Source organism: Pristiophorus japonicus, chromosome 2, assembly GCF_044704955.1.
Source record: "Pristiophorus japonicus isolate sPriJap1 chromosome 2, sPriJap1.hap1, whole genome shotgun sequence".
Taxonomy (NCBI): Eukaryota; Metazoa; Chordata; class Chondrichthyes; family Pristiophoridae; genus Pristiophorus; species Pristiophorus japonicus.
In genome coordinates, this window is record NC_091978.1 from 90739512 (window position 1) to 90766053 (window position 26542).

At 43.2% G+C, this 26542-nt stretch overlaps 1 protein-coding gene across 1 annotated transcript in view; it reads right to left on the reverse strand.

Annotated features, from left to right (window-relative positions):
• LOC139228820 (probable E3 ubiquitin-protein ligase HERC1) overlaps positions 1 to 26542 on the reverse strand; it is a 426955-nt gene that overhangs the window by 88538 nt on the left and 311875 nt on the right. The window contains exons 54-59 of the mRNA XM_070860235.1: positions 22917 to 23201; positions 16262 to 16327; positions 14162 to 14287; positions 10564 to 10702; positions 3089 to 3270; positions 2513 to 2668 (exon numbers count right to left, since the gene is read on the reverse strand). Of these exons, the coding sequence (XP_070716336.1) occupies positions 2513 to 2668; positions 3089 to 3270; positions 10564 to 10702; positions 14162 to 14287; positions 16262 to 16327; positions 22917 to 23201 (954 nt within the window). The remainder of the gene's footprint in view (positions 1 to 2512; positions 2669 to 3088; positions 3271 to 10563; positions 10703 to 14161; positions 14288 to 16261; positions 16328 to 22916; positions 23202 to 26542) is intronic.

A 26542-nucleotide genomic window follows, 5' to 3' on the forward strand; every position in this document is an offset into this window, starting at 1 on the left:
AATAATGTAGACCACGTTCATGGCCCCAGATGGGCTGCTAGCACTTTAGTAGCCAAAGAGGGGAATGGAGTGTTCGTGATAAAAAATGGAGTGTTCATTGTGAAACCGTAATGGGCAAAAGAAGAAAGCATTTGGACCAGACCAAACTGCGAATTATAGATAACCAGGAACCAATGTGAAAGGACCTGGCCCCCAGCGACCCACTAACACAATCGACCTCGCTGTCAACCACGAGCATGAACCCACCATGCTCGACAGTCCGATCAGATCAGCCGCGCGGCCGTGCAGCAATGATCCGACCAACTCACCCATGCCAGGACTTCAACTCAGGCGATCGACCCGGGACGCAGAGCGCCAGATCGCCTCAACTTGCAAATAACTTGTACATAAGACTTTGGGGGGGGGGGGGGGGGGGGAAGTGATGTTATGTATGTAAACCTCACCAATATGCAAGACTTGCCACCAGGGGGCACATCTGTGGGAGGCCGAAAGGTCACCTGTGCATCCTGGGCAAGCAGGTATAAAAGGTAATCTATCATGCTGCTTCCTCACTCTGGAATCACATTAAAGATACCAAGGTCACAACAGTTTGAGCTTACAATACAGTCTTGTGGAGTTATTCTGAACATAACAGTAAAGGGGATGGAGTATAAAAGCAGGGAAGTCTTGCTACAGTTGTACAGGATATTGGTGAGGCCACACCTGAAATACTGCGTGCAGTTTTGGTTTCCATATTTACGAAAGGATACACTTGCTGTGGAGAAGGTTCACTAGGTTGATTCCAGAGATGAGGGGGTTGACTTATGAGGAAAGGTTGAGTAGGTTGGGCCTCTACTCATTGGAATTCAGAAGAATGAGAGGTGATCTTATCAAAACGTATAAGATTATGAGGGGGCTTGACAAGGTAGATGCAGAGAGGATGTTTCCACTGATAGGGGAGACTAGAACTAGAGGGTAGAATCTTAGAATAAGGGGCCGCCCATTTAAAACTGAGATGAACAGAAATTTCTTCTCTCAGAGGGCTGTGGATCTGTGGAATTTGCTGCCTGGAAGCTGGGACATTGAATAAATTTAAAGACAGAAATAGACAGTTTCTTAAACGATAAGGGAATAGGGGTTATGAAGAGCGGGCAGGGAAGTGGACTCGAGTCCATGATCGGATCAGCCATGATCGTATTAAATGGCGGAGCAGGCTTGAGGGGCCGTATGGCCTACTCCTGCTCCTATTTCTTTTGTTCTTATCTCTCGGGCTCAGATTCAGCAGTTACTACCACAAGTGGACTAACCTCCCCCTATAATCCAGATCCCATCTTTTATCTAGTTAAATGATGCCATGACCTGTGGATCATAACAGAGAATCCTTGCTCCATATACCAGCACTATGTGCATTCTCTTCTCTTTACACCAGTGAGAGAGAAAAAGAACAAACCTTCCCTTTTGAGGCTATGAGATAGGGGTATTCTGCCCACCCAGTCCTAATTAAAGGGACTATCCTAAGTGGAACGGCTACCTGTTGAAATGGGCCATGAGGCTCCCATGCATCTGTCTTAGCTAAGCCCCAGGCTGTGCAAATGGAATTGAACGATGCCTGGTTTCATGGCTACTACTTGGTGTCAGTTTTGGCTCACTGGTAGCAGTTTCACATCAGAAGGTCATGGGTTCAAGCCATGCTCCAGAGAATTGAGCACATAAATCTAGGCTGACATGTGAGGCCTAAGAGAATCTGCCATCCTTCACTGGTCTGGCATATATGCGACTCCAGTCCCACAGCAATGTGGTTGACTCTTAACTTCCCTCTGAAATGGCCTAGAAAGTCACTCAGTTGTACCAAACTGCTACAAAAAGTATATTCACAGACTGCAGCGGTTCAAGAAGGCGACGCATCACCACCTTCTCAAGGGCAATTAGTGATGGGCAATAAATACTGGCCTTGCCAGCAACGCCCACATCCCATGAACAAGTAATAAAAAAACCTTTGGAATGCCGCATTTCCCTACACTTAAAAATACTTAATTGGCTGTGAAGAGCCGTGGGAATTTCTGAGATTGTGAAAGGCGCTATAACATTCTTTCTTTACTATTAGAACCATTGCAACATGCATTTATGTGCATTTAAAATAGATAAAAATTCCCCAAGACGTTCAAAGAAGTTGAAGGAAAAAATGGGCGCTATTGGATGGGCTGACCAAAAGCTTGGTAAGAAAGGTGGGTTTTAAGGAGGATCTTAAAATGGAAGGAGGGTGGAAGGACTGAGGAGTTAAAGGAGCAAATTCCAGAGCATATCATAGTATCAACTATTGCAGTCATGTTGCAGAAACAAGTGATCAATATTCAACTTACATGACTGAAAGCAGGATAAATGTCTCTACTCGACAAGCAGTGCACAGTAACCTGTGCATCACAGTCTCCATCGCAAGATTTAAGAACAAAGCACTTCTTCCTGATCTGAGTAATACTATGCATGTAGACTTTGTATTCATTTTATAGATCAAATAAATTGCAGATATAAGTACCTGTCCTATTGAGTAGTCCTCCAGTGCAGTCACCTTTTCAGGCAGCATTTTGTTAGATGTGCTCCTGAGACCTAACCGTCCATAATCTCCACTCCCGAATGTAAAGAGTTTTCCATCAACAGTTACCACTGCTGAATGTTTAAATCCACAAGAGAGCTAGCCAAAAAGAAGGAAACACCATTTAGTTCAATTTTTTGGGAAGAACATAATTGAAAATATTTCTTGAAACACTGTTCTATTTCAAAGTCTGCAAAAAGTTTAATCAGTCTGATGGATAATGGGCTGGAATGTCATGCATTGTTGCATGTAGGGTTAAGACATTTTTACAATTCTCACAAAATGAACTGTGTTATCTCAGCTGTGCTGTTGTGGAAAAACCAGATATTTCCACTTTGTGGAGTGGGGTGGAAGAGAAACTCGAGGGAAGTTATTCCAGGCCACACATGCATTAATAGTAGGTCTGCACCCCTCCCTCTCAACCACAGACAACAACTGATGACAGGACCTGAAAAAAGAGAAAAAGTAAAAAATAAAGTTACTTCCTTCTTTTCATGGCGAGTGAAATAGTGTGTATACCTGCACTATGTCCTCTCCCTGCAGTGCCTCGATTTGCCGAGGTCTGCGTTGTCTTTCACTGTTTCCATGCCCGAGCTTTCCATAGTCACCATCTCCCCAGCTGAAAACTTCCCCACTCTCAGTTAGAGCCATAGAATGACCATCTGATCCACATGAAGTGACTAACCGTGTCACAACATAACCTGGGAAAGAAACAGAATGATGAAGGGCATCGCTGGAAACAAAAGCAAGAAGGCATCAGGAAATATCAGATGCCAACTGCTCTGAAACAATATGACTTGATGAAGGGACCGAGTATAATCCAGCCAAGTTTACTGATGATACAAAGATGGGTGGGAAAGCAAATTGTGAGGACACAAAAAAATCTGCAAAGGGATATAGACAGGCTAAGTGAGTGGGCAAAAATTTGGCAGATAAGAGTATGACGCGGGAAAATGTGAGGTTATCCACCTTGGCAGAAATAAGAGAAAAGCAAATTATAATTTAAATGGAGAAAAATTGCAAAGTGCTGCAGTACAGAGGGACCTGCAGGTCCTTGTGCACGAAACACAAAAAGATGAGTATGCAGGTACAGCAAGTAATCAGGAAGGCAAATGGAATGTTGGCCTTTATTGCAAGGGGGATAGAGTATAAAAGCAGCAAAGTCCTGCTACAACTGTACAGGGTATTGGTGAGGCCACACCTGGAGTATTGCATACAGTTTTGCTCTCCGTATTTAAGAAAGGATATATTTGCATTGGAGGCAGTTCAGAGAAGGTACACGAGGTTGATTCCAGAGATGAGGGGGTTGACTTATGAAGATAGGTTGAGTAAGTTGGATAGGTTGATAAGATCACCTCAGAAGAATGAGAGGTGATCTTATCGAAACATAAGATAATGAGGGGGCTCGACAAGATGGATGCAGAGAGGATATTGCCATTCATAGGGGAAACTAAAACTAGGGGACATAGTCTCAGAAGTTTTAGTTTCATGTTCAGCCATGAACTCGTTGAATGGCGGTGCAGGCTAGAAGGGCTGAATGGCCTGCTCCTGCACCTATTTTCTATGTTTCTATGTTTCTAGAATAAGGGGCCGCCCATTTAAAACTGAAATGAGGAGGAATTTCTTCTCTCAAAGGGTTGTAAATCTATGTAATTCTCTGCCCCAGAGAGCTGTGGAGGCTGGGTCATTGAATATATTTAAGGCGGGGAGAGACAGATTTTTGAGCGATAAGGGAATAAAGGGTTATGGGGAGCGGGCAGAGAAGTGGAGCTGAGTCCACGATCAGATCAGCCATGATCTTATTAAATGGTGGAGCAGACTCAACAGGGGCCAGGTGGCCTACTCCTGCTCCCATTTCTTATGTTCTTATATATCCATAAATGTAATTAGGCACAAAGTAAAATGTTTTGCACATTAAATTAAAAAATTGTACATTAGAATGTTTATTCAAACACTTAGAAACATAATATGCATTATGATTCCATGTATTTCTCCAATTCTATTTTATAACAAATTCAGAAATAGAATTTGACACTATTCCAGTATTTATTTTCACATTTTCTAGTTTCAGTGATTCAACCCTCACTTCCTGTGGCCCAGAAGGTGCCAAAATCAACTCATTTACAACAAGCTTTAAACAGAAAACCCAGATTACTGTATTTCAACTTACTAATTAGATCATCCTTGACTTTAGAAGGCAGTAGAATAAGCAGTTCACCAGACCGCGACCTAGGCTATAAACTGCCAACATATTTATTAAACAGTAAATGGATGTGAACGGAAAGAATGATGCACAGTAGATTAGTAGTAGTTACTGGCTAACTATCTCTTTTTAGAAGACAGAAAACAAAAGTCACATCTGCTGTTCTAAACTGCAATGTAAATCGGCCCGGATATTAATGGGGAGGGTGTTGGGGAGCACGCGGAATACCCGTCAAGGCTGGGGATGTGGGGGCCTTGCTGATTTTAACGAAAGGGCCCCATTTAAATATAATGCTGCAATCTCCTGCCTGACAGCCAGCCAAATTGATAGCTAGTTCGGCAGACAGGCACACAAACAAGCAGCAGGAGGCCGCAGCTGGGGACCCATGGGTACAGTCGCCAGTAGTTAGTGGGAGGTCTTGCCATGATCAGCAGGAAGAACTTTCAGTGATCGGGAGCGGTGGGGGGTTGGGCAAGGGAGAACCAAGGCTTCCTTGTGAGGCCTGGAGGAGCACCCCAGTCCCTCCTGAAAAGTAAATTGAAAATTTACCTTCTGGGCCTTTTCTGGCCCCAAGATCCAGCTCCTGGCAGGTTTTGCCTGACAGGGAGGCCAACACTGCTACCCCTTGCCCCCCCCCGCCCCCCCCCCCCAAATCCTCCACTCAAGCCTCGGCTTGAAATTGCATCATCGGATTCAAATTTAAAACAGGACCCCGCTTGCTTCCTGCAGCTGTCCTGCTCGCCTGCTCAAAAGAGGTTAGTATGGGGACGCGCTGGAATGGAAACAGGATCGGTGAGGGTAACAGAGTCCCATTATTTTAACTGCACCCTTCAGTTGGTTTCCGCCAGGTGAAGGCAATTAGAATCACGGCCAAGGTCCCTGAATATTAACCTTGGCTGAATTTTTTGAGGCTCTCAATGAGAACATTTTAGCCAATCTCCCCAGTCTTGACGGGATTCCCCTGCGCTCCCTCGCACCTTCCCTATTGATGGCTTTGGACAAGCTAGGTCGAGAAAAACTTTCAAAAATTTGACCAGGAGAAAGAAAATTTAAATATATGTCGATTAAAAAGAAAGAGTTGCCAATGAAACTTATACACAAACAAAACCCACAAGATGTTTGCATTCGAATTAAATGTATTTGTCCTTTGGATGCTTAGCTAACCAGAAGTTCTATTTTCTGCAGTTTTTTTGCATCAAAACAATCTGGGCTATTTTCTGTGAATGAACCTGGAGAGAGAAATTCTCCAGCGGAAAATGGGATCGGTAACCGGCGCTCGGCTTGGAAGTCCTGCCCCAGCCAGAAACTGCGGTTACTGGCCCTCAGAGGAAGTGGAGCACAATCTCGCATGCTCCACTTCCTCTTGGGGTGTATCTCGGGATGATGCTGGGCCATGATCGGTAGCGCTATGCGGATGTTCCACGTAGCGCTGACGCAGTTCAGCGCCACCAGGGCAGCGTGGTGCCAAGGCTGCAGCCCGGCACCCAAAACGGAGTGCTGGGCTGCATGATGGCGGCCCGAACCATTCAAGGGGCAAAGAAGTCGGGCTGACCGGTGAGTCGGCAAGATGGTGGCTCGGGGTGCCCCCGACCTCCCCTTTCACTTCCGCCCCACGAGCGATGTCGGCCTGGTTTGCTGACTCCGCTCGCGGCAGCCTCGCAGGGCATTATCTGCCGTGGGGCAGAAAGGAGTTGGTGCGGGGTGCTAAGGATCTGTCGCACGCGGCGGTGATGTAATCACCTGTTGCGCGACGGCCCGGAGCGCTATCATGTCAGCACCTCTGCTAACTCCCGCGCAATTTCGAGGGAGCCAGTAGCACCCTCCCGCGCGAAGTGTTTTGCACCCCATTAGAGGCCCACCCCCCGAGGCGCTTAACGGGCGTTGCAAAATGGGGCAATTCCGTCCCCCTTGGTTTTTAACTCCATATGCATCATGACAGAAAGAATGAAGCCACTACATTGATGCATCATTGGATAAAAATGCTTCCTTTTGTCACAGTTACACCATGGAAAATAAGCATGTCTCAAAATTTGCAAATATCAGCCGCAGGCACAGCTTTGGAATGTAGCTTTATCAAATAAAGAAATTATACACTGCCATATTTGTGAATTATCATTGGTTCTGTTTAGCTGTTAATCGAGGATCAGGACATAATGGTTAAAAGTTCCATGGAGGCTTCACACATTTTCCTAGTTAATTTATATGAACTTCATCATTGGGAATGTATACGTACTATTATTTATCCTGACCGTTTATAGTGATTGTTCAATATAAAAATGTACATTTATATGGTGCCATTAATGTAAAAAAAACATCTCAAGGAGCTGCACAGAGGTTATTTTAAAAAATGGACAGTGTCAAAGATGTAAGTATTAGGAGGTATGACTAAAAGCTTGGTCAAAGAGTGGGGTTTTAAGGATTGTCTTTAAAGGAGAGGAGGGAGGGGTTTAAGAATGGAATTCCAGAGGGTGGGGCCTAGATGACTAAAAGCAAGATTGCCAATGGTCAGGTGAAAGGAGGGGGCATGTACAACAAGCCAGAGTCAAGAAATGGAGAGTTCTGGGAGCAGAGTTGAAGGGCTAGAGAAGGTTGCAGAAGTATGGAGGACAGGGCTATGAAAGGAGTTGAACAAGTGGTTGAGAATTTTAAATGTGAGGCAGCTGGGAAACCTGGACCCAATGCAAGCACAGGGGTGATGGGTGAGCGGGACACAGTGCAGAATATGATACTGGAACATAACATAAGAGCATAAGAAATAGGAGCAGGAGTAGGCCATTTGGTACCTCAAGCCTACTCCGCATTTAATAAGATCATGGCTGATCTGATCTTGGGCTCAGCTCCACTTCCCTGCCTGCTACCCATAACCCTTCACTACGTTATCGATGAAATATCTGTCTACCTCCATCTTAAATATATTCAATGACCCAGCCTCCACAGCTCTCAGGAGCCAAGAGCTCCACAGATTTACGACCCTCTAAGAGAAGAAACTCCTCATCTCAGTTCTAAATGGGTGACCCCTTATTCTTAAGCTGTCAGCATAGTTTTGTTTGAGGTGTATTAGAATAGTTGAGTCCGGATGTGACAAAAGGCATGGATGAGCAGCATATTGGTTGAGGAAACAAAACTGGAAGTAGGCAATCTTTGTGATGGAGAGGATATGGGAAGTTCCACTCTTGCTCCAATAGGATGCTGAGGCTGCATAGTCTGGTTCAGCCAGAGATAGTGGCCAGGATGGGGAATGGAATTGATGGCAAATGTATGCAGTTTGTGTTGCGGTGCGATATTAAATGGAGGTGAGGAGAATGTGGGGCAGCTCAGTTGAGGGCGAAGAACCCAGCAAGGCTGGGGACATGAGGCCTTTCCAATCTTAACGGCAGAGCCTCACTTTAATAATTTTGGGCCAACTCCCCCAACAACTGGTTAGAATGAATGCCTGGCCGGCAGGCGGAAATGATTCATAATGGCAGGAGGTTGCAGCCGGGGAATGAAGATGAGGGAGGGAGGGAGAGATTGTGGGTCGGGGGGACATCATGGAGACTCACCAACAAGTGGAAACAGTTCCTCCACGTCAACTCCTACATAATTTTAAAATCCTCTATCAGGGCTCCTCTCAGTCTTCTCTTTTCCAGCGAAAAAAGCCCCAGCCTGCTCAAGTTTTCATGATAGTTACATTCTCTCAATTTTGGTAATATCCTTGTAAATATTTTCTACTCTGTCTCCAGTTTTAATAACCTTTCTGTCATATGAAACCCAGAACTGTGCACAATAGTCAAATGTGGACTAACCAATTTCCTCCGTTTTCCTGATTGAATTAAAAAAAAAGACATTCTTGGGATATGGGCATTGCTATTAAAGCTAGCATTTATTGCATACCCTAATTGTCATCGAGAAGGTGACAGTGAGCCGCTTTCTTGAAACACTGCAGCCCATGTGGTGAAGGCACTCCATAGTGCTGTTAGTTAGGGAGATCCAGGATTTTGGCCCAGTGGCGATGAAGGAATGGCGATATATGTCCAAGTCTTGATGGTGTGCGACTAAGAGGAGACATTGGAGGTGATGGTGATCACATGCACCGGTCATAAGAACATAAGAACTAGGAGCAGGAGTAGGCCATTTGGCCCCTTGAGCCTGGTCCGCCATTTAATAAAATCATGGCTGATCTGATCATGGACTCAGCTCCACTTCCCTGCCCCCTCCCCATAACCCTTTATAAGATCTTGTCCTTCTAGGTGGTGGAGGTTGTGGCTTTGGGAGGTGCTGTTGAAGAAGCCTTGGTGAGTTGCTGCAGTGCTTCTTCTAGATAGTACATACTGCAGCCACGGTGCATTGAAGGTGGAGGGATAGGATGTTTATGGTGGTGGATGGGCTGCCGATCAAGCAAACTTTGAGACTATTCAGGTCATTTTACTGGTGTACCAGGTTCATTATCAAGTTACTAAACTTTTAAAGGGTTACTGAAATGTTGTCATCTTAGGCATTACCGTACAGTTTTTCATGGTCTATTTTGAAAAGAAGGTTCCAATTAATTTATCCTATAGACAATTTACCTAACCAATAGTGGTGTGATTTATAATTTTTCAGGAAAGTTAATAAATTATTGTAATTGGAAGCAAAGTGGATTAGTGCCATCAATTACAGATTACTAGGGATTATTCTTACTCCTACAATGAAATCACGAGAATAATATTGTGGAATTCAGAGATTATCAGAACGTAAGTGACTGCTTTACTGCCAGGTAACACAATTTTTTATCTTGTGCATGGAAGTGACAAATCATACTGCTGCAAAAATCATATATTTGAATTGCTTACATGATTGGAGCAGTAATACAGCGCTACCAGCCCCATGGTTCACAGATAATAACAACCTGGGTAAAAGTGACATGCACGTACATAGCCACCAGGACATTGAGTAAATGCTGGCCTTGCCAGCGATGCCCACATCCCATGAACAAATAAATTAAAAAATCACCCTTGATTAGCAACTGCTTGTAAACCCTATGCTCTTGCCCTTTGGGGATAGGCCAGATTGTCAAGGTCAGAAGAAACTAGCAGGAAACAACTGGTTTTCTGTTTTCAAAAATGGTGCTCTCTCATTGGTCAGTTGCCTATCATTCCATGCGTGGCACTTTCAAGTATGACACTTGGAAGTATAACAGGCAGATTAGACACAAGACTTTCATTGCATGTATATAGATAATTTCACTTTCCTGTTTAGTCTTGCTTCCTTTGCCAAAGGTCTGTCATCCAACAAAATACAAAACTGGCCACCATCAGCACTTTTTTTGTAATCCAAACTACAGAAAACATTTGATAACTACCAAACTTTACAGTTAGCTTTTGACCATCAAATTCATATTCTCTTTTGAAATAAAAATGAAAAAGCTGATCATCAGTAAATGTATGTATGTCCAATAATCTAATATAGATGCCACTTGTGACCAATCTTTGGCGAACATGGCTTGTTATAGCCAGCCTGCTTCTGTTTCCACTGGTCTAAATTACAGATGTCATATGGTAACACTGATATAAATTATGCACATGGTTACTGATGAACCAACACAGACCTTACTAAATTAAACAAAGCTATAAAAATAGCTCAGCGGGGAACTGAGATTACATTCCACTGAACCACACATTAATTTCTTCACTTGTTTTGCATGTGATTCATGTCAGAGCTTTACATAAATCCAAATTTTATATAAAAACATTTCTCAGTAATTAACTGTAAAAACCAACGGAATATGAAACAGTGGATTCAACTGTGGGATTACATCTCTGCACATGCTTACCTTGCAATGCTGCAATGACAGTAGGAGTGTGGAGGTCATCAGAATTTCCTTGACCCAAGCGTCCATAGCTACCTTCCCCAAAAGCTACAACTGTCCCGTTCGCCTGAACGAGAAAGGTACAGTTCTGTCCACACACCACCTAGTCACAACAAGACGCCGATATAAACACAATTATTTTATTACATTACACAATGTTAACTTTATATAACATTATTAAAAGTATGAAGTCATTCTGTGTAGATATGACAAAGACTTGAATCAGCTACAATATGGTTGTATCTGAAATCAGCATATGGAACAGGACAGCAAAAGAAAAGCTAGCCTGTTGAGCCAAGTCTTGGATAAATCCTAAATTCCTTCAACTAAACATTGGGAAGACCAAAGCTATTGTTTCAATTCCTGCCACAAACTCTGCTCCCACGTCACTGATGTCAATTCGTGCCTGGCCACTGGCTGAGGCTAAACAAAACAATTTGCAACCTTGGTTCCCATGTTTGTTTCAGATCCGAGCTTCATACCCCACATCCTTCCCATTTCCCAAACTACTTACTTCTGCCTGCCTCTACCCCTACACAAATACATTGCCGAGGCTATTATTCATGCTTTTCTCCTCTCCAGACTTGATTATTCAATGCTCTCCTCAATTGTCTTCCATTACATATAAACTTCAGCTTGTCCAAATGTAGCTGCCCATCTCCTGTCCTGCATGAAGTCTTGCTCACCCGTCATCCTTGTCCTCACCAACCTACCTTGGCCCCTGTTCCCCAATACATCCAATTTAAAATCACTGTCCTTGTTTACAAATCATTCCACAGTCTCGCTGCATCCTACCTCTGCAACCTTGCATCCATTCTGCACCCTTCGGTCTGGTCTCCGTCCTCCTGTGCATCACCCTACCATCTGTGGGACAGCTTTCAATTGCCTTGAACCTACTCTCTGGAATTCCCTTCCTGCTGCCCTCTGCACCTCTATTGCTCTGTCCTCCTTTAAAAATCTTCTGAAAACCCAACTTTCAGTCACCTCTCCTAGCCACTCGCTTAATGCTCTCTATAAAGTGACTTGTTAGTAATAATAAGAAAAACAGATCCATTCTATTGATTCAATAAATGAGGAAAGGCAAAAAACATACATGTAACTAGTTTTACATACAAGGCTGAATATATGATAGGTCATAAGCATGATTGGAAAGTGGTGACAATTTATATATTATGGAAAATTACAAAGTATTTTGTATTCTACCACAAATACATACATAATTGCAAGAATGCAGAATCATAGAAAGTGGAGCAGAGGCAGTGATTTCATTCAGAGGGTGTTTGTTTTTCACCTGCAACGACCAACTCTAATCCTATTTCCTTGCCCTTTCCTCAGGTCCTTTCACATTCTTCTGTTTCAAATGCTTATTTAATTCAATTTTAAATAATGTTATAGTCACTGTTTCTATACCCAACTGAGGTAAAGCATACATGTTCTAATAACCCCCTGTGTGGAATATATTTGTAACCTCCCCCTTTAATCATCTAGCAAAATTCTTCAGTCTATCCTCCCTTATTACTGATTCACTATTTACCCTCTCAATAGCTCGGATTATTTTGAAAAGTGCCACTCGGTTCCTTCTTTCCTCTGTTCCAGTGAAAAAATCTCTAACTTTTTTGAAGTCTTTCTTCATAACTATAAACTCTCGTTCTTGGTACCATTCTAGTGAATCTTGCATGGCTCCAATTTCCTTTATATAATGAGGTGTGCAGAACTGCATGAACTACTTCAAATGTGGCCTAAGCTATGTTCAACATCACTTCCTTGCTTTTATATTCAATGTCCCATGTACAAGTCTCAGAATCTAATTTGCTTTTTTATTGCATTTGTCCCTATACTTTCGATAAGATCTATGTATTTGCACCCGAGATCTCTGTTTTTCCACTGTACATCACCCGGTTCAGTATCTTATCACTTAGGGTATACTTCCTTTCACTGTTCTAGGGTCGACTCTGTTAACCTATGTCATCTTGTGGTCTTCCTCATACTTTGACATCAGTAAATGTCAGTATCTTTTTCTTTCCACATATATAATCCAAATCATTAACATAAATGGAAAATGCTAAAAAGTTCCGGCAGATTCTTTCGGCATCCCACTACCCAAATCCTGCAAATGGCATCCATTTATCCCTGTCCCCTAGCCACCTTTCTCTATGCAGTTACTTTCCTTTAATACCACATTCCTTACTTTTTGGTTGCCTGAAAAAAATTAAATAAGTTAGTTAAGCATATCATGACCTTATACGTCTATGCTAACTATCTGATTAACCCATGCTTCTCCAAGTACTCATTAATTTCATTCCATATTATGCTTCCCTTCTGTACTTTGTATCTTTTTCGTAATTTTCTTCTTTACCATCATCTTTATAGTTACCCTATGTCTATTTAAACCTGAAAGCCTAGCCTTTCGCTCTCCCCTTTAATTGTACCGAGAATGTATTTAACCTTTATCATAGTCAAATGCTTTTGAGTAAATATCTCCCCCTATTGGTCCATTGTTTCACCTGCCATTTTTTCCCTTCCTTGCCTGACAACAACTTGCATTTATATAGTGCCTTTAATGTAGTAAAACATCCCAAGGCACTTCTCACAGGAGAGTTATCAAACAAAGTTGACACCGAGGCACATAAGGAGATACATGGACAGATGGTCAAAGAGATAGGTTTTATGGAACATCTTAAAGAAGGAGGGGTAAAGAGGCTGAGAGATTTAGGGAGGGAATTCCAGAGCTCAGGGCTTAGGCAGCTGAAGGCAAGTTACCAATAGTGGAGCGATTAAAATCAGGGATGCACGAGAAGCCAGAATTAGAGGAGATCTTAGAAGGTTTTAGGGCTGGAGGAAGTAGAGAGAACGAGGGGCGAGAACATGGAGGGACATAAAACATACTGGTCAAGGAAGACAGTCCTGGATGTATTCCAAGAACCCCTGACCATTTTCAATGTAAATATTTGTCTAAGGTTTAACTGTGAATGGCGATCATGGCATTTTTATTATTTTAAATTGAAGGCATATACATCTCTATAAATAGAGATTTTGGAAGTACTGTTATTGGGCAAACACTGAAAGCTACATTTTGCCTGGAATATTGAGATGTATCCAAGCTAAATACAGAGGAAAGCAATTTGCTTGAACATTAGTTCCATTAGTTGGAAACAAAGGACAGATCTAATGACATGAGTCAAATTCTAAAATTATATAAATGACAAGTAAAAAAACATATTTAAACTTTGTCACACATAACTGTGCATAGATCTTTCACAGTTTTCTGAGCTTAGTGCAAATAGATTTGTGATTTTGACTAAAATGCTCATAATAATTACGATTCAACATAGAAGTAAACGGAACGTTACCAGTTGAAACAAGATTTACTATCACCAGAAATCAGAACAACTGCAGTTAAAATGATTTCCCATAGCTAGCTTCTACATGCAAAGTCAAGCAGTAATTTAGAACATCTCTATTTCTATGTGGTGCAGTCATAAAACATTATGCTTGATACTGAAGTTGCACTGTACTTAGTGCTCTTTTGTTGCTTCTGACTAATTCAGGAAAATAACTCCACCTGCAGAGCTTGCGTCAGAGATGGAGCAAGTGTTGGTACTAAAGCATTGTTTCCAGCATCAGCCAGCTGTCCATGACGTCCACCTCCCCACAGGAATACATCACTTTTGCCACCAAGCTGCCAGTCCTAAATAAAAACAGACACTGTTTTACATACATGTAAAGAAAACCTCGCAAGGTAGAAACAGGGGACTCAGTGATGCAATAAGATTAAAGTGATGCAATAGACACCTCAAGTCGCTGGAGAAATACCACCAACGATATCTCTGCAAGATCCTACAAATCCCCATGGAGGGCACACGCACAAACGTTAGTGTCTTCGTCCAGGCCAACATCCCCAGCAATGAAGCACTGACCACACTTGATCAGCTCCGCTGGACAGGCCACATTGTCCGCATGCCAGACACGAGACTCCCAAAGCAAGCACTCTACTCGGAACTCGTCCGTGACAAACGAGCCAAAGGTGGGCAGCGGAAACGTTACAAGGACACTCTCAAAGCATCCCTGATAAAGTGCGACATTCCTACTAACACCTGGGAGTCCCTGGCTAAAGACCGCCCTAAGTGGAGGAAGAACATCTGGGAGGGCGCTGAGCTCCTCGAGTCTTGTCGGCGAAAGCATGCAGAAATCAAGCGCAGGCAGCGAAAGGAGCGTGCGGCAAACCAGACTCCCCGCCCACCCTTTCCTTCAACCACTGTCTGTCCCACCTGACAGAGACTGTGGTTCTCGTATGGACTGCACAGCCACCTAAGAACGCACGCTAAGAGTGGAATCAAGTGTTCCTCAATTCCGAGGGACTGCCTTTGATGTAGATGATGAGATTAAAGTGATGCAGCGTGGAGGCCCTGACCTGCGTGAGAACACACTAGCGGCAGGCCGGGGCCATAAAAGGAGCGGCGAGCAGCTGCCTGGGAGCAGCGTGGAGGCATGCTACTCCAGGGAGCAGCCCGAGTTGCGATGGCAGCGAAGAGTGACATCAGCAAGGTCCAGGTCGATGATTGGAGCGTGGGCAAATACAGCAGGAGCGGCGAGGTCGGGGCGAAGGAGCGGCGAGAGACTGTGGAGGAACGTGTTCGGGGCCCAGGAGAGGCGTGAGCTCGGGGCCAGAGGCCCAGTGGCAGCACGGGCCAGCCCACACTGCCATATGTGTGCGCACTAGGTCCGTGCAGCAGAGCTGGTCTCCAGTCGTCTTGGGTAATCCTTGTCACTGGACCAAGACCTAGCTCTGTCAAGCCTATGTGGTGGCTGGTGTGCAACGGCCACCACACATAAAAAAATAGGCATCTTCCACCCTTCAGGATGTAGTTCAGGACCTGGAATATTAGGTCCTTCAGTGGAACACCTGTGAACTTATCTTTTTTTGGCATGGAAGCAAGTCATCCTCGTTTCGAGGGACTGCCTATGATGATGATGATGATGTGCTTAAAGACCAATCCTTTTAACTGGAGGACATAGAGCTGAATACAATCTTTATAGAAGTCCTTTTTGTAAGGGTCCTATGTGAATTAGACTAGGGGGCCTCAAACCAATTTTGTATAGGTATAAGCTAACAGCATAAAATTGCAAATAACTTAGCACCAAACTGGCAGTCTCACTTGAGACAGCCAGAGTGGAATTAAAATGGTAAAGATTACTCTTTGAGCCTGGTGTTAAGGGTATTTTGGGGCACAGCATCTAACTGGCTATCTGTGGCTGTGATAATGACACTGGGTTCAGAATAGACAATGTTCCATCCCCATCCCCATCCTCTGATGAGCACAAATTTAAGAAAGCAACATTCAAGGCTGTGTGACATTAGTGTCACAGAACAGATAATTTACGCTTATGATCTTCCCAGTTCCTTGTGTCATTGGGGAAATCCGAGTGTAGGTCGGGAAAATCAGCAGCTAACACCCAAGGACCTCTCACATATTTCTTTGCTGCTGGTAAGAGTAGCATTGACCAAGACCTGTACATAAATCAATGAAAGATATCCCAGCCCAGCCCAGCCCAATTGTAGCAAGACGATTTATGGAACAGACAAGCAACAGATGTGGAATCAATCTTAATTGCTGAACATTACGGCATAAAACATTTTTGCAAGATCCTGCAAATGTTTTACCTCTGGTCTAGATGTAGCCCAGGTCATAAGTTGCTCATCCATTAAGTAACTCCACTTATTGTTCTCCTGTTAAATGAAAACATTTGTTGATTATAATTTGAAAAATAAATGGAGATCTCTCTAACAATGGTAGGTATTGGTGTGACCACACCATCAAAGAATCATAGGAATTTACATCATGGAAGGAGGCCATTTCGGCCCATCGTGTCCGCGCCGGTCAACCAAGAGCGATCCAGCCTAATCCCACTTTCCAGCTCTTGGTCCGTAGCCCTGCAGGTTACTGCACTTTAAGTGTACATCTAAGTATTTTTTAAATGTGGTGAGGATTTCTGCCTCTACCACCCTTTCAGGCAGAGAGTTCCAGATCCCCACTACACTCTGGGTGAAGAAATTTCCCTTCATATCTCCTCTAAACTTCCCCCCAATTACTTTAAATCTATGCCCCCTGGTTGTTGACCTCTCTGCCAAGAGAAACTGGTTCTTCCTATTCACTCTATCCAGGCCCCTCATAATTTTATACACCATAATCAGGTCTCCCCTCAGCCTTTTCTGTTCCAATGAAAACAGACCAAGCATCTTTAATCTTTTTTCATAGCCAAAATTCTCCAGTTCAGGCAACACCAATTTTAGTTTTGTACCTCTCAGGTTAAACATTTTATTTTAGTGCCTCACAAGTCTCTACTGAAAATGGAAAGGCGAGATGAGTTTATTAACTATAGACTATCTACAGTCTACTTAATTTAACCTCCATTTCTCTGCCTCCTTCTCCTGAAAACACCAACTCATGCTGCAGTTCCATAGCTGTTGGGCAAGCTTCATGCATATGTGAGCATTGTACTGTGGGTGTGGATAAACTATTTTTGTGACCAGAAGGTTATTCTATACTATCTGTATCGGGATGCAGTTTTTTAACAACACTAACTAGATTAAATCTGGGTTACGAGAGCAACGGATTGAGAAATAATGATGTTTATGAAATGTACAGCATTTTTGTATCTGAAACTGCAGTCACACAGTTACCTTTGTGTCAACATAAAGCCATTTTGGGTGCACATCATTATAAAGTAGCTATCTAATTGGGGAATCAGATCATGATCTGACTGCTGTCATCGGGTGGAGTATCACAACAACTTGTGAATTTAATGTAGTAAAATGTGGACAATATTCTCTACTTGTCTGGATGAGTACAGCTCCAACGACACTCAGTAAGCTTGACACCATCCAGGACAAAGCAGCCCTTTGATTGGCACTCCATCCACCACTTTAAACATTCACTCCCTCCACCACCTGCGCACCGTGGATCATCTACAAGATGCTCTGCAGCAATTCGCTGAGGCGTCTTCGACAGCACCTTCCAAACACACGACCTCTATCATCTAGAAGGACAAGGGCCAGCAGGCTGATGGGAACACCATCACCTGCAAGTTCCCCTCCAAGTCACACACTATGCTGACTTGGAAATATATCACCGTTCCTTCATCGTCGCTGGGTCAAAATCCTGGAACACCCTCCCTAACAACACTGTACCTTCACCACACGGATTGCAGCAGTATAAGGCGGCGACTCACAATACCTTCTTAGGGGCAATTGGGAATGGGCAATAAATGCTGGCCTTATCAGCAACACCCACATCCCAGGAACAAATTAAAAAAAAACATCCATAACTCAAGTCTGGTGTGAAACCAGGTTTAAAAAGTGCACTGTTGAATCTTATGGTTGCTTTAAAAATTTAGTATGGAGTTTTTTTAATATTATGAGGTAGCACATGCTGCAGCCTCCACTTTCCTAACGTTAAAAATAGTTGCTGGGCAAGGGAATCCTGCACTTGTGCCTACATAAAGAGTTCTACTGAAAGGCATATTATGAGTCACAGCACAACTTCAGTTTAGCATTCTACAGCTGCTTGTTCAGACCTGTAGTGTAGTATAACTGCAGTATAACTGGGGCCCCAGCTGTTTACACTGTACATTAATGATTTAGATGAGGGGATTAAATGTAGTATCTCCAAATTTGCGGATGACACTAAGTTGGGTGGCAGTGTGAGCTGCGAGGAGGATGCTGTGAGGCTGCAGAGCGACTTGGATAGGTTAGGTGAGTGGGCAAATGCATGGCAGATGAAGTATAATGTGGATAAATGTGAGGTTATCCACTTTGGTGGTAAAAACAGAGAGACAGACTATTATCTGAATGGTGACAGATTAGGAAAAGGGGAGGTGCAAAGAGACCTGGGTGTCATGGTACATCAGTCATTGAAGGTTGGCATGCAGGTGCAGCAGGCGGTTAAGAAAGCAAATGGCATGTTGGCCTTCATAGCAAGGGTATTTGAGTACAGGGGCACAGTTGTACAGGGCCTTGGTGAGGCCACACCTGGAGTATTGTGTACAGTTTTGGTCTCCTAACCTGAGGAAGGACATTCTTGCTATTGAGGGAGTGCAGCGAAGGTTCACCAGACTGATTCCCGGGATGGCGGGACTGACCTATCAAGAAAGACTGGATCAACTGGGCTTGTATTCACTGGAGTTCAGAAGAATGAGAGGGGACCTCATAGAAACATTTAAAATTCTGACGGGGTTAGACAGGTTAGATGCAGGAAGAATGTTCCCAATGTTGGGGAAGTCCAGAACCAGAGGTCACAGTCTAAGGATAAGGGGTAAGCCATTTAGGACCGAGATGCGGAGGAACTTCTTCACCCAGAGAGTGGTGAACCTGTGGAATTCTCTACCACAGAAAGTTGTTGAGGCCAATTCACTAAATATATTCAAAAAGGAGTTAGATGAGGTCCTTACTACTAGGGGGATCAAGGGGTATGGCGAGAAAGCAGGAATGGGGTACTGAAGTTGAATGTTCAGCCATGAACTCATTGAATGGCGGTGCAGGCTAGAAGGGCCGAATGGCCTACTCCTGCACCTATTTTCTATGTTTCTATGTTTCTATATGATTTATATTCTATGTCCGTGTGAGTATAATCACAAGAGCAACAAAAAAAAAACAATTGCTCAGTTTGCAAAAACAATAAGCTATAGAGGGACTACCAATTCCATGTTCGGCTGCCAGGTTGTGCTGAGTTAGCTTATCTCAGCTGGGTGGCATTTGAGGTGCTACAGTTAGTCAAGTTCCTATTCCTGATCACTGTTCTCTGATCGCTGCTGGAAAGTGCATGTATGAGGACAGGATCAGGCTCAACTATGATGTTTACCATAATTGAATAGCCTGCCAACACTTACTGCTTAAGCTCACATAAGGCATCAGATTGTGTCAATGGAATCTCACTTGACCAGCAGTCAAAAATTTCAGTTGAGAGGAAGGGAGATAAATTGGCAAAAAGGTGTAATGATATTAATGTTCATAAATAGTGCCCTATCCAGGCTTATATCATTAATGCAGTCCTTGATTGAATCTATCCCTTTTGAATCTATCCATTATTAAATAAGCAGGAAAAGCAAAATTCGGTCAGGCAGAGTCAGCATGGATTTATGAAGGGGAAGTCATGTTTGACAAATTTGCTGGAATTCTTTGAGGATGTAACAAACATGGTGGAAAAAGGGGAACGAGTGGATGTGGTGTATTTGGATTTCCACAGGCATTTGACAGGGTGCCTCACAAAAGGTTACTGCACAAGATAAAAGTTCACGGGGTTGGGGGGGATGGATAGAGAATAGGCTAACGAACAGAAAACAGAGAGTCGGGATAAATGGTTCATTCTTGGATTGGCAACCAGTAACTAGTGGGGTGCTGCAGGGATCAGTGCTGGGACCCCAACTATTTACAATCTATATTAATGACTTGGAAGAAAGGACATTTTAATGTAGCCAAGTTTGCTGACGATACAAAGATGGGAGGAAAAGCAACGAGTAAGGAGGACACAAAAATCTGCAAAAGGACATAGGCAGGCTAAGTGAGTGGGCAAAAATTTGGCAGATGGAGTATAATGTTAGAAAGTGTGAGGTTATGCACTTTGGCAGAAAAAAATCAAGAGCAAGTTATTTTTTAAATGTTGAAAAATTGCAAGTGCTGCAGTACAGCAGGACCTGTGGGTATTTGTGCATGAAACACAAAAGGTTAGCATGCAGGTACAGCAAGTGATCAGGAAGGCCAATGGAATCTTGGCCTTTATTGCAAAGGGGATGGAGTATAAAAGCAGGGAAGTCTTGCTACAGTTATACAGGGTATTTGGTGAGGCCACACCTGAAATACTGCGTGCAGTTTTCATTTCCATATTTACGAAAGGATATACTTGTTTTGGAGGCAGTTCAGAGAAGGTTCACTAGGTTGATTCTGGAGATGAGGGGGTTGACTTATGAAGAAAGATTGAGTAGGTTGGGCTTATATTCATTGGAATTCAGAAGAATGAGAGGTGATCTTATTAAAACGTATAAGATTATGAGGGGGCTTGACAAGGTGGATGCAGAGAGCATGTTTCCACTGATAGGGGAGACTAGAACTAGGAGGCATAATCTTAGAATAAAGGGCCACCTGAGATGAGGAGGAATTTCTTCTCTCAGAGGGTTGTAAATCTGTGGAATTTGCTGCCTCAGAGAGCTGTGGAAGCTGGGTCATTGAATAAATTTAAGACAGAGATAGACAGTTACTTAACCGATAACGGAATAAGGGGTTATGGAGAGCGGGCAGGGAAGTGGAGCTGAGTCTATGATCGGATCAGCCATGATTGTATTGAATGGCCGAGCAGGCTCAAAGGGCCTTATGGCCTACTCCTGCTCCTATTTCTTATGTTATTAACTATCTATTATTTTCATACTTCTCATTTGTGTGAGCTGCTCATAAAAATATTAAAAATGTTTTGGTTCAGTGGTATGCCTGAGTCACAAAGATGTGGGTTCACACCCTACTCCAGGACTTGAGCACATCACCTAGGCTTCCATAAGTGTATTATTGAGGTGCTACATTGTCAGAGGTGCCGCTTTTCCAAGGCCTCATCTCCCCTATCAGGTGAATATAAAAGATCCCTTGGCACAATTTGAAAAGGAACAAGTGAGTTCTCAGGGAATTCTGCTGGTGCACTGCCCATTATTTATCCTTCAACAAACATTACCAAAAAACAGATTAACTGGTCATGTATCTCATTGCTGTTTGTGGGATCTTGCTGTGTAAACTTGTGTATGCCTACATAACAACAGCAACAGCTTCAAAAGTAACTAATTGACTGTAAAGAACTTTGGGGATATCCTGCAGATGTGAAGGGTGCTATACAAGTTATTTCTTTTCCTTTTTTTTCTTTAATCACTCAGACCAAATATTTAATAAACTCTGGATTGAGCATTGCAGATGCATAAAACATTCCTCGCCACTTCACACAACTGAACAAATATATTGTCATGTCATTTGAAAGGTGAGCCATAGAAACACAAGTGAAATATTGGCCTCGCAAGCCACTTGGTTACATCAAACAACTACAGCAACTGAAGGCGGCAGGTCACCACCACCTTTTCAGGACAACTAGGGACGGGTAATAAATGCTTGCCTTGGCAGCGACACCCACATTCCGAGAATACAATAAAAAATGTATGGGCACAAACTAGGTTACTCATTTTGATGATGCTGGGTTAAGTTGGGTCCGTAGCAATTGTTCGCCAGTGTTTAAGGGCCCAAATTTGGCCCACCCGATTTTCGGCGCACTCATGTGAGATGCGCTGACTTCCTAGGCTCAAAATGGCGCCAAAAAGATGTTCCCAAATTCTGGCCGCTCTGTTGACTCTCCCGGGGCTTGGCGCGGTGTGGCAATTCCATTGGGGGGGGGGGCGGTGCTAGGGCCCTGAGCGTGAAAGAGTGCCGGCAGCGCTGCGCATTCACATTGGAGCGTTCGCGCATGCGCAGTAACGAATAACATTGGCAATCGGCCAGTTCCCTGTGCTCTCTCGCCCGGTCATCCCATCTGCACCTATCCCCGGCCAAGTGACCTCCCGCACTGGTCGGCCGGCCTGCTGTCAATTGATTCCTGCAGCCAGCAGCCTGTACCTTCTGGGGGCCCAGCCCAGCCAGCCAGCCTGCATGTGTGTTCTGCGATCCTGTGGCCAGTTCCCTGTGCTCTCCTGCACGGTCATCCCGCCCGCACTTATCCCCGGCCGAGTTGCCTCTTGCACCGGCTGGCCTGCTGACTTCCCGGGCCCGAGATAGGAAGGTAGGGCTTAAGTTTTATTTTTTATTTCTTCTTGATGGTTTTTATGCTTCTTGAATGTTGTGCTTTGTCAGGTTCTCTCCGGTTCCTTTCCCGCCCCTATCTCTGCGCTGATTTCTTAACTCTCCGCAAGGGTTTTCTGTGCAGCCACAAGTGGCCACATACGCTGGCCTAAGTTAGTTTGGAGCAACTATTAGCTATCCAAAGTGGCTTAAATGGCCAAAACTGGCATAGGTGGCTGGCAACGCCCACTTTTGAAAAAAACTAAACTAAACTAAAAAAATCCTAACTAACTCACTTACACTGGCGCAAATTGAATGTGCAAAATGGGGATTTTTTAAGATACTCCAGAAAATTCAAGTTGCTCCAAAAAAAAAATGGAGCAACTCCTGGGCAATTTTGGGCCCTAAAGGTGGACTGACAGATATAACTAACCAACATCAACAATCCTGTTTTGGAGAGAGAGAAATCAAATATTAATTATTAGAGCAAACATATAAAAATATATTTTTAAAATCCTACCAGTGCTTTGATGAATTCTGATTCTGAAACCTGACTGAGGTCTGGAACACTAAAAGTTTCTGGGAAGGTGGTTCCTTTTGCTAGAGCTTCAGCACTCTTAATAGTAGCAGAGAACGTTGCTAGCCAACTCCATTCAGGTGAAACTGGTTCCAGGAAACTGCTTTTATGGTGAGGTGGATCTGCTGTTCTGGTAAGGAACTGGTCCAAACTTAGACCTACTGTCAGAGAGGCCAAACTTTGCAGGAAGGTGCTGTGTACCAGTTGATCTCCACAGGTTACATGCGGCTGGAAAGTAAAAGTTCAAAACACATGAATTCTGTATGTATGATTCCTACAGCTGGAACTTTTGGTTGGTTACGATCTGCTGTCTCTGTCTTTAAAAGTTTACTGAAAAATCCATATTTATTCAATATTATACTTTTGGATGAAAACTATACATTTCTTCAACCGTTAATCTAGATGGATTATCACTCTCAGTTGTGTCAAACTACTGTGACATTTAACTTTCTGTTAGAATCAGGGAGGTAAACTTTATTTTGTCTTTTTGAAGACATTTCTTCAGTAAGCAGGGCTAAGCATAGGATGTATCGAAGAAGAAAAGCCTTTTGAAATTTACTGCTTCCAATAGACCATATACAATTTGCACTGAAGTGGTCTTAGAGACGTGAATAATCACAGCTAAAACTCTGAAGATAAAACTCTGAAATTGCTTCCTAATTGGCAAGCAAAAATCTTCATATTTTTGATTTAAAATCAGTCTACATTATTCAACTTTACTGCAGAGATTATATCTCACTGTCACAACAGGCCTGGAGCCACAAGAGCTAATGTTTTGAGTTTGCCCTACTGGTGGGGAGCATTGGAAAATTACAACATGCTGCCCATAGTTTTCCATACATTCATTTAATGAACATAAAATCATGAGCAACGCAACCGTTATTTCTTGATGTGTGGCGGATGGCTGAGGCTCCCTGTGAGTAGCAGGAATTCAGAAAATGACCCCTACAGTCGTTACAAATTACTTGAGAATCTATGTCTATACACGTTATAGTCTTTACTCCAGTTCTTGAACACATAGTCAAATGCTACCTTTTCTAGAATCTTCATTACATTTGATGGAATCTACTTCGCACATTTATTAAGTAGGAAAGTACTTACTTTGGTCCCTTGCGTCACTCAGAACTGTATTCGTATTGAGTTGTGTAGCCACAGTTTAAGTTAAATAAACTGCTACTCAGTTGAAACACAAAGTCATAGCTCCAATGGATCAATCTATTGCTGAAGATAGTATATGCAGAACTGCACACAGTATTTTAAATGTGGCCTTACCAATAAGTTTATGCAAGTTTAAAATAACACATTTGAGGGTGGGGTTCCAGGTGAAGGTGCATTTAAAGAAGAAATTTCAACGGATGGGAACAGTGTTGATCAGATTTTCGAGGTCCTGGTGTGTTTTGCTGGCCCAGGGTCAATAGCTATGCATCAAGGTTAGGGTTCAGATTAATAAGTGGAATGCAGCAGGTGCTCTTGGGAAGGGGAAAGTGTTCATTGTCCTGAGGAAAAAGATTATCCACGTGGTTTGGGCAGGCAACAAGGATCCTGTGTGGAAAGCCACTCAACAATGCCAGCTGGATTTGAAGAAGGGAACAGAGACTGAGTGTTGCACCCCGGGGCCTTTATTGGAATGCGAGTGCAAATTCCAAGAAACTGAATTCACAGTTGGGTCTCACTGAGTTTAGTTCCAGAGAAAAGTGAACACTAATGATGAAAATAATGAAAGGGATAGACAAGATATAGGCAGAGAGGTTGTTTCCACTGGTCGGGGAGACTAGAACTAGGGGGCACAGCCTCAAAATACGGGGGAGCCAATTTAAAACCGAGTTGAGAAGGAATTTCTTCTCCCAGAGGGTTGTGAATCTGTGGAATTCTTTGCCCAAGGAAGCAGTTGAGGCTAGCTCATTGAATGTATTCAAATCACAGATAGATAGATTTTTAACCAATAAGGGAATTAAGGGTTATGGGGAGCGGGCGGGTAAGTGGAGCTGAGTCCACAGCCAGATCAGCCATGATCTTGTTGAATGGCGGAGCAGGCTCGAGGTGCTAGATGGCCTATTCCTGTTTCTAATTCTTATGTTCTTATGTAATGTTGGTAAAGAAAAAGGTCCACTTTTGTGTTATTTTGCTCAAGTAATCTTCAGCTCAAGACAATACTGCCTTTTAAGAACATAAGAAATAGGAGCAGGAATAGACCATACGGCCCCTCGAGCCTGCTCTGCCATTTAATACGATCATGGCTGATCTAATCTTGGCCTCAACTCCACTTTCCTGTCTGGTCCCCATAACCCTTGACTCACCTATAGTTCAAGAATCTGTCTATCTCAGCCTTGAATATATTCAATGACCCAGCCTCCACAGCTCTTTGGGGTAGAGAATAAATTCCTCCTCATCTCTGTCTTAAATGGGGGATCCCTTATTCTGAAACAATGCCCCCTAGTTCTAGATTCCCCCACAAGGGGAAACATCCTCTCAGCATCTACCCTGTCAAGTCCCCTCACAATCTTATATGTTTCAATAATACCACCTCTCACTCTTCTAAACTGTAATGAGTACAGGCCCAACCTGCTCAATCGTTCCTCATAAGAAAACCCCTTCATCCCAGGAATCAACCTAGAGAACCTTCTCTGAGCTGCCTCCAATACAAGTATATAGCTACTTAAATAAAAAGAGACCAAAACTGTACGTAGTACTCTAGGTGTGGTCTCACCAACGCCATGTACAGTTGTAGCAAGATTTCCTTACTTTTATACCCCATCCCCCTTGCAATAAAGGCCAACATTTCATTTGCCTTCCTACTTACTTGCTATACCTGCATGCTAACCTTTTGTATTTTATGTAAGACAACACCCAGATCCCTCTGTATATAACATAAGAAATAGGTGCTGGAGTAGGCCATTTGGCCCCTCAAGCTTGCTCCGCCATTTAATACGATCATGACTGATCCGATCATGGACTCAGGTCCACTTCCCTGCCTGCTCCCCATAACTCTTATCCCCTTATCGTTTAAGAAACTGTCTATTTCTGTCTTAAATTTATTCAATGTCTCAGCTTCTACACAGCTCTCTGAGGCAGCGAATTCCACAGATTTACAACCCTCTGAGAGAAGAAATTTCTCCTCATCTCAGTTTTAAATGGGCGGTCCCTTATTCTAAGATTATTCCCTCTAGTTCTGTACGCAGCATTCTGTAGTTTCTCTCCATTTAAGTAATATTTTGCTTTTATATTCTTCCTACCAAAGTGGATAACCTCACATTTTCCCACATTATACTCATTCTGCCAAATTTTTGCCCACTTACTTAACCTATCTATATCCCTTTGCAGATTCTTTGTGTCCTCCTTACAACTTGCTTTCCCACCTATCTTTGTCTTGTCAGCAAATTTGGCTACAATACACTCGGTCCCTTCATCCAAGTCCTTAATATAGATTGTAAATAGTTGAGGCACCAGCACTGATCCCTGTGGTTTCCCACTAGTTACAGTTTCCCAACCAAAAATGACCTATTTATGCAACTCTCTGTTTTCTGTTAGTTAACCAATCCTCTATCCATACTAATATATTACCCCCAACA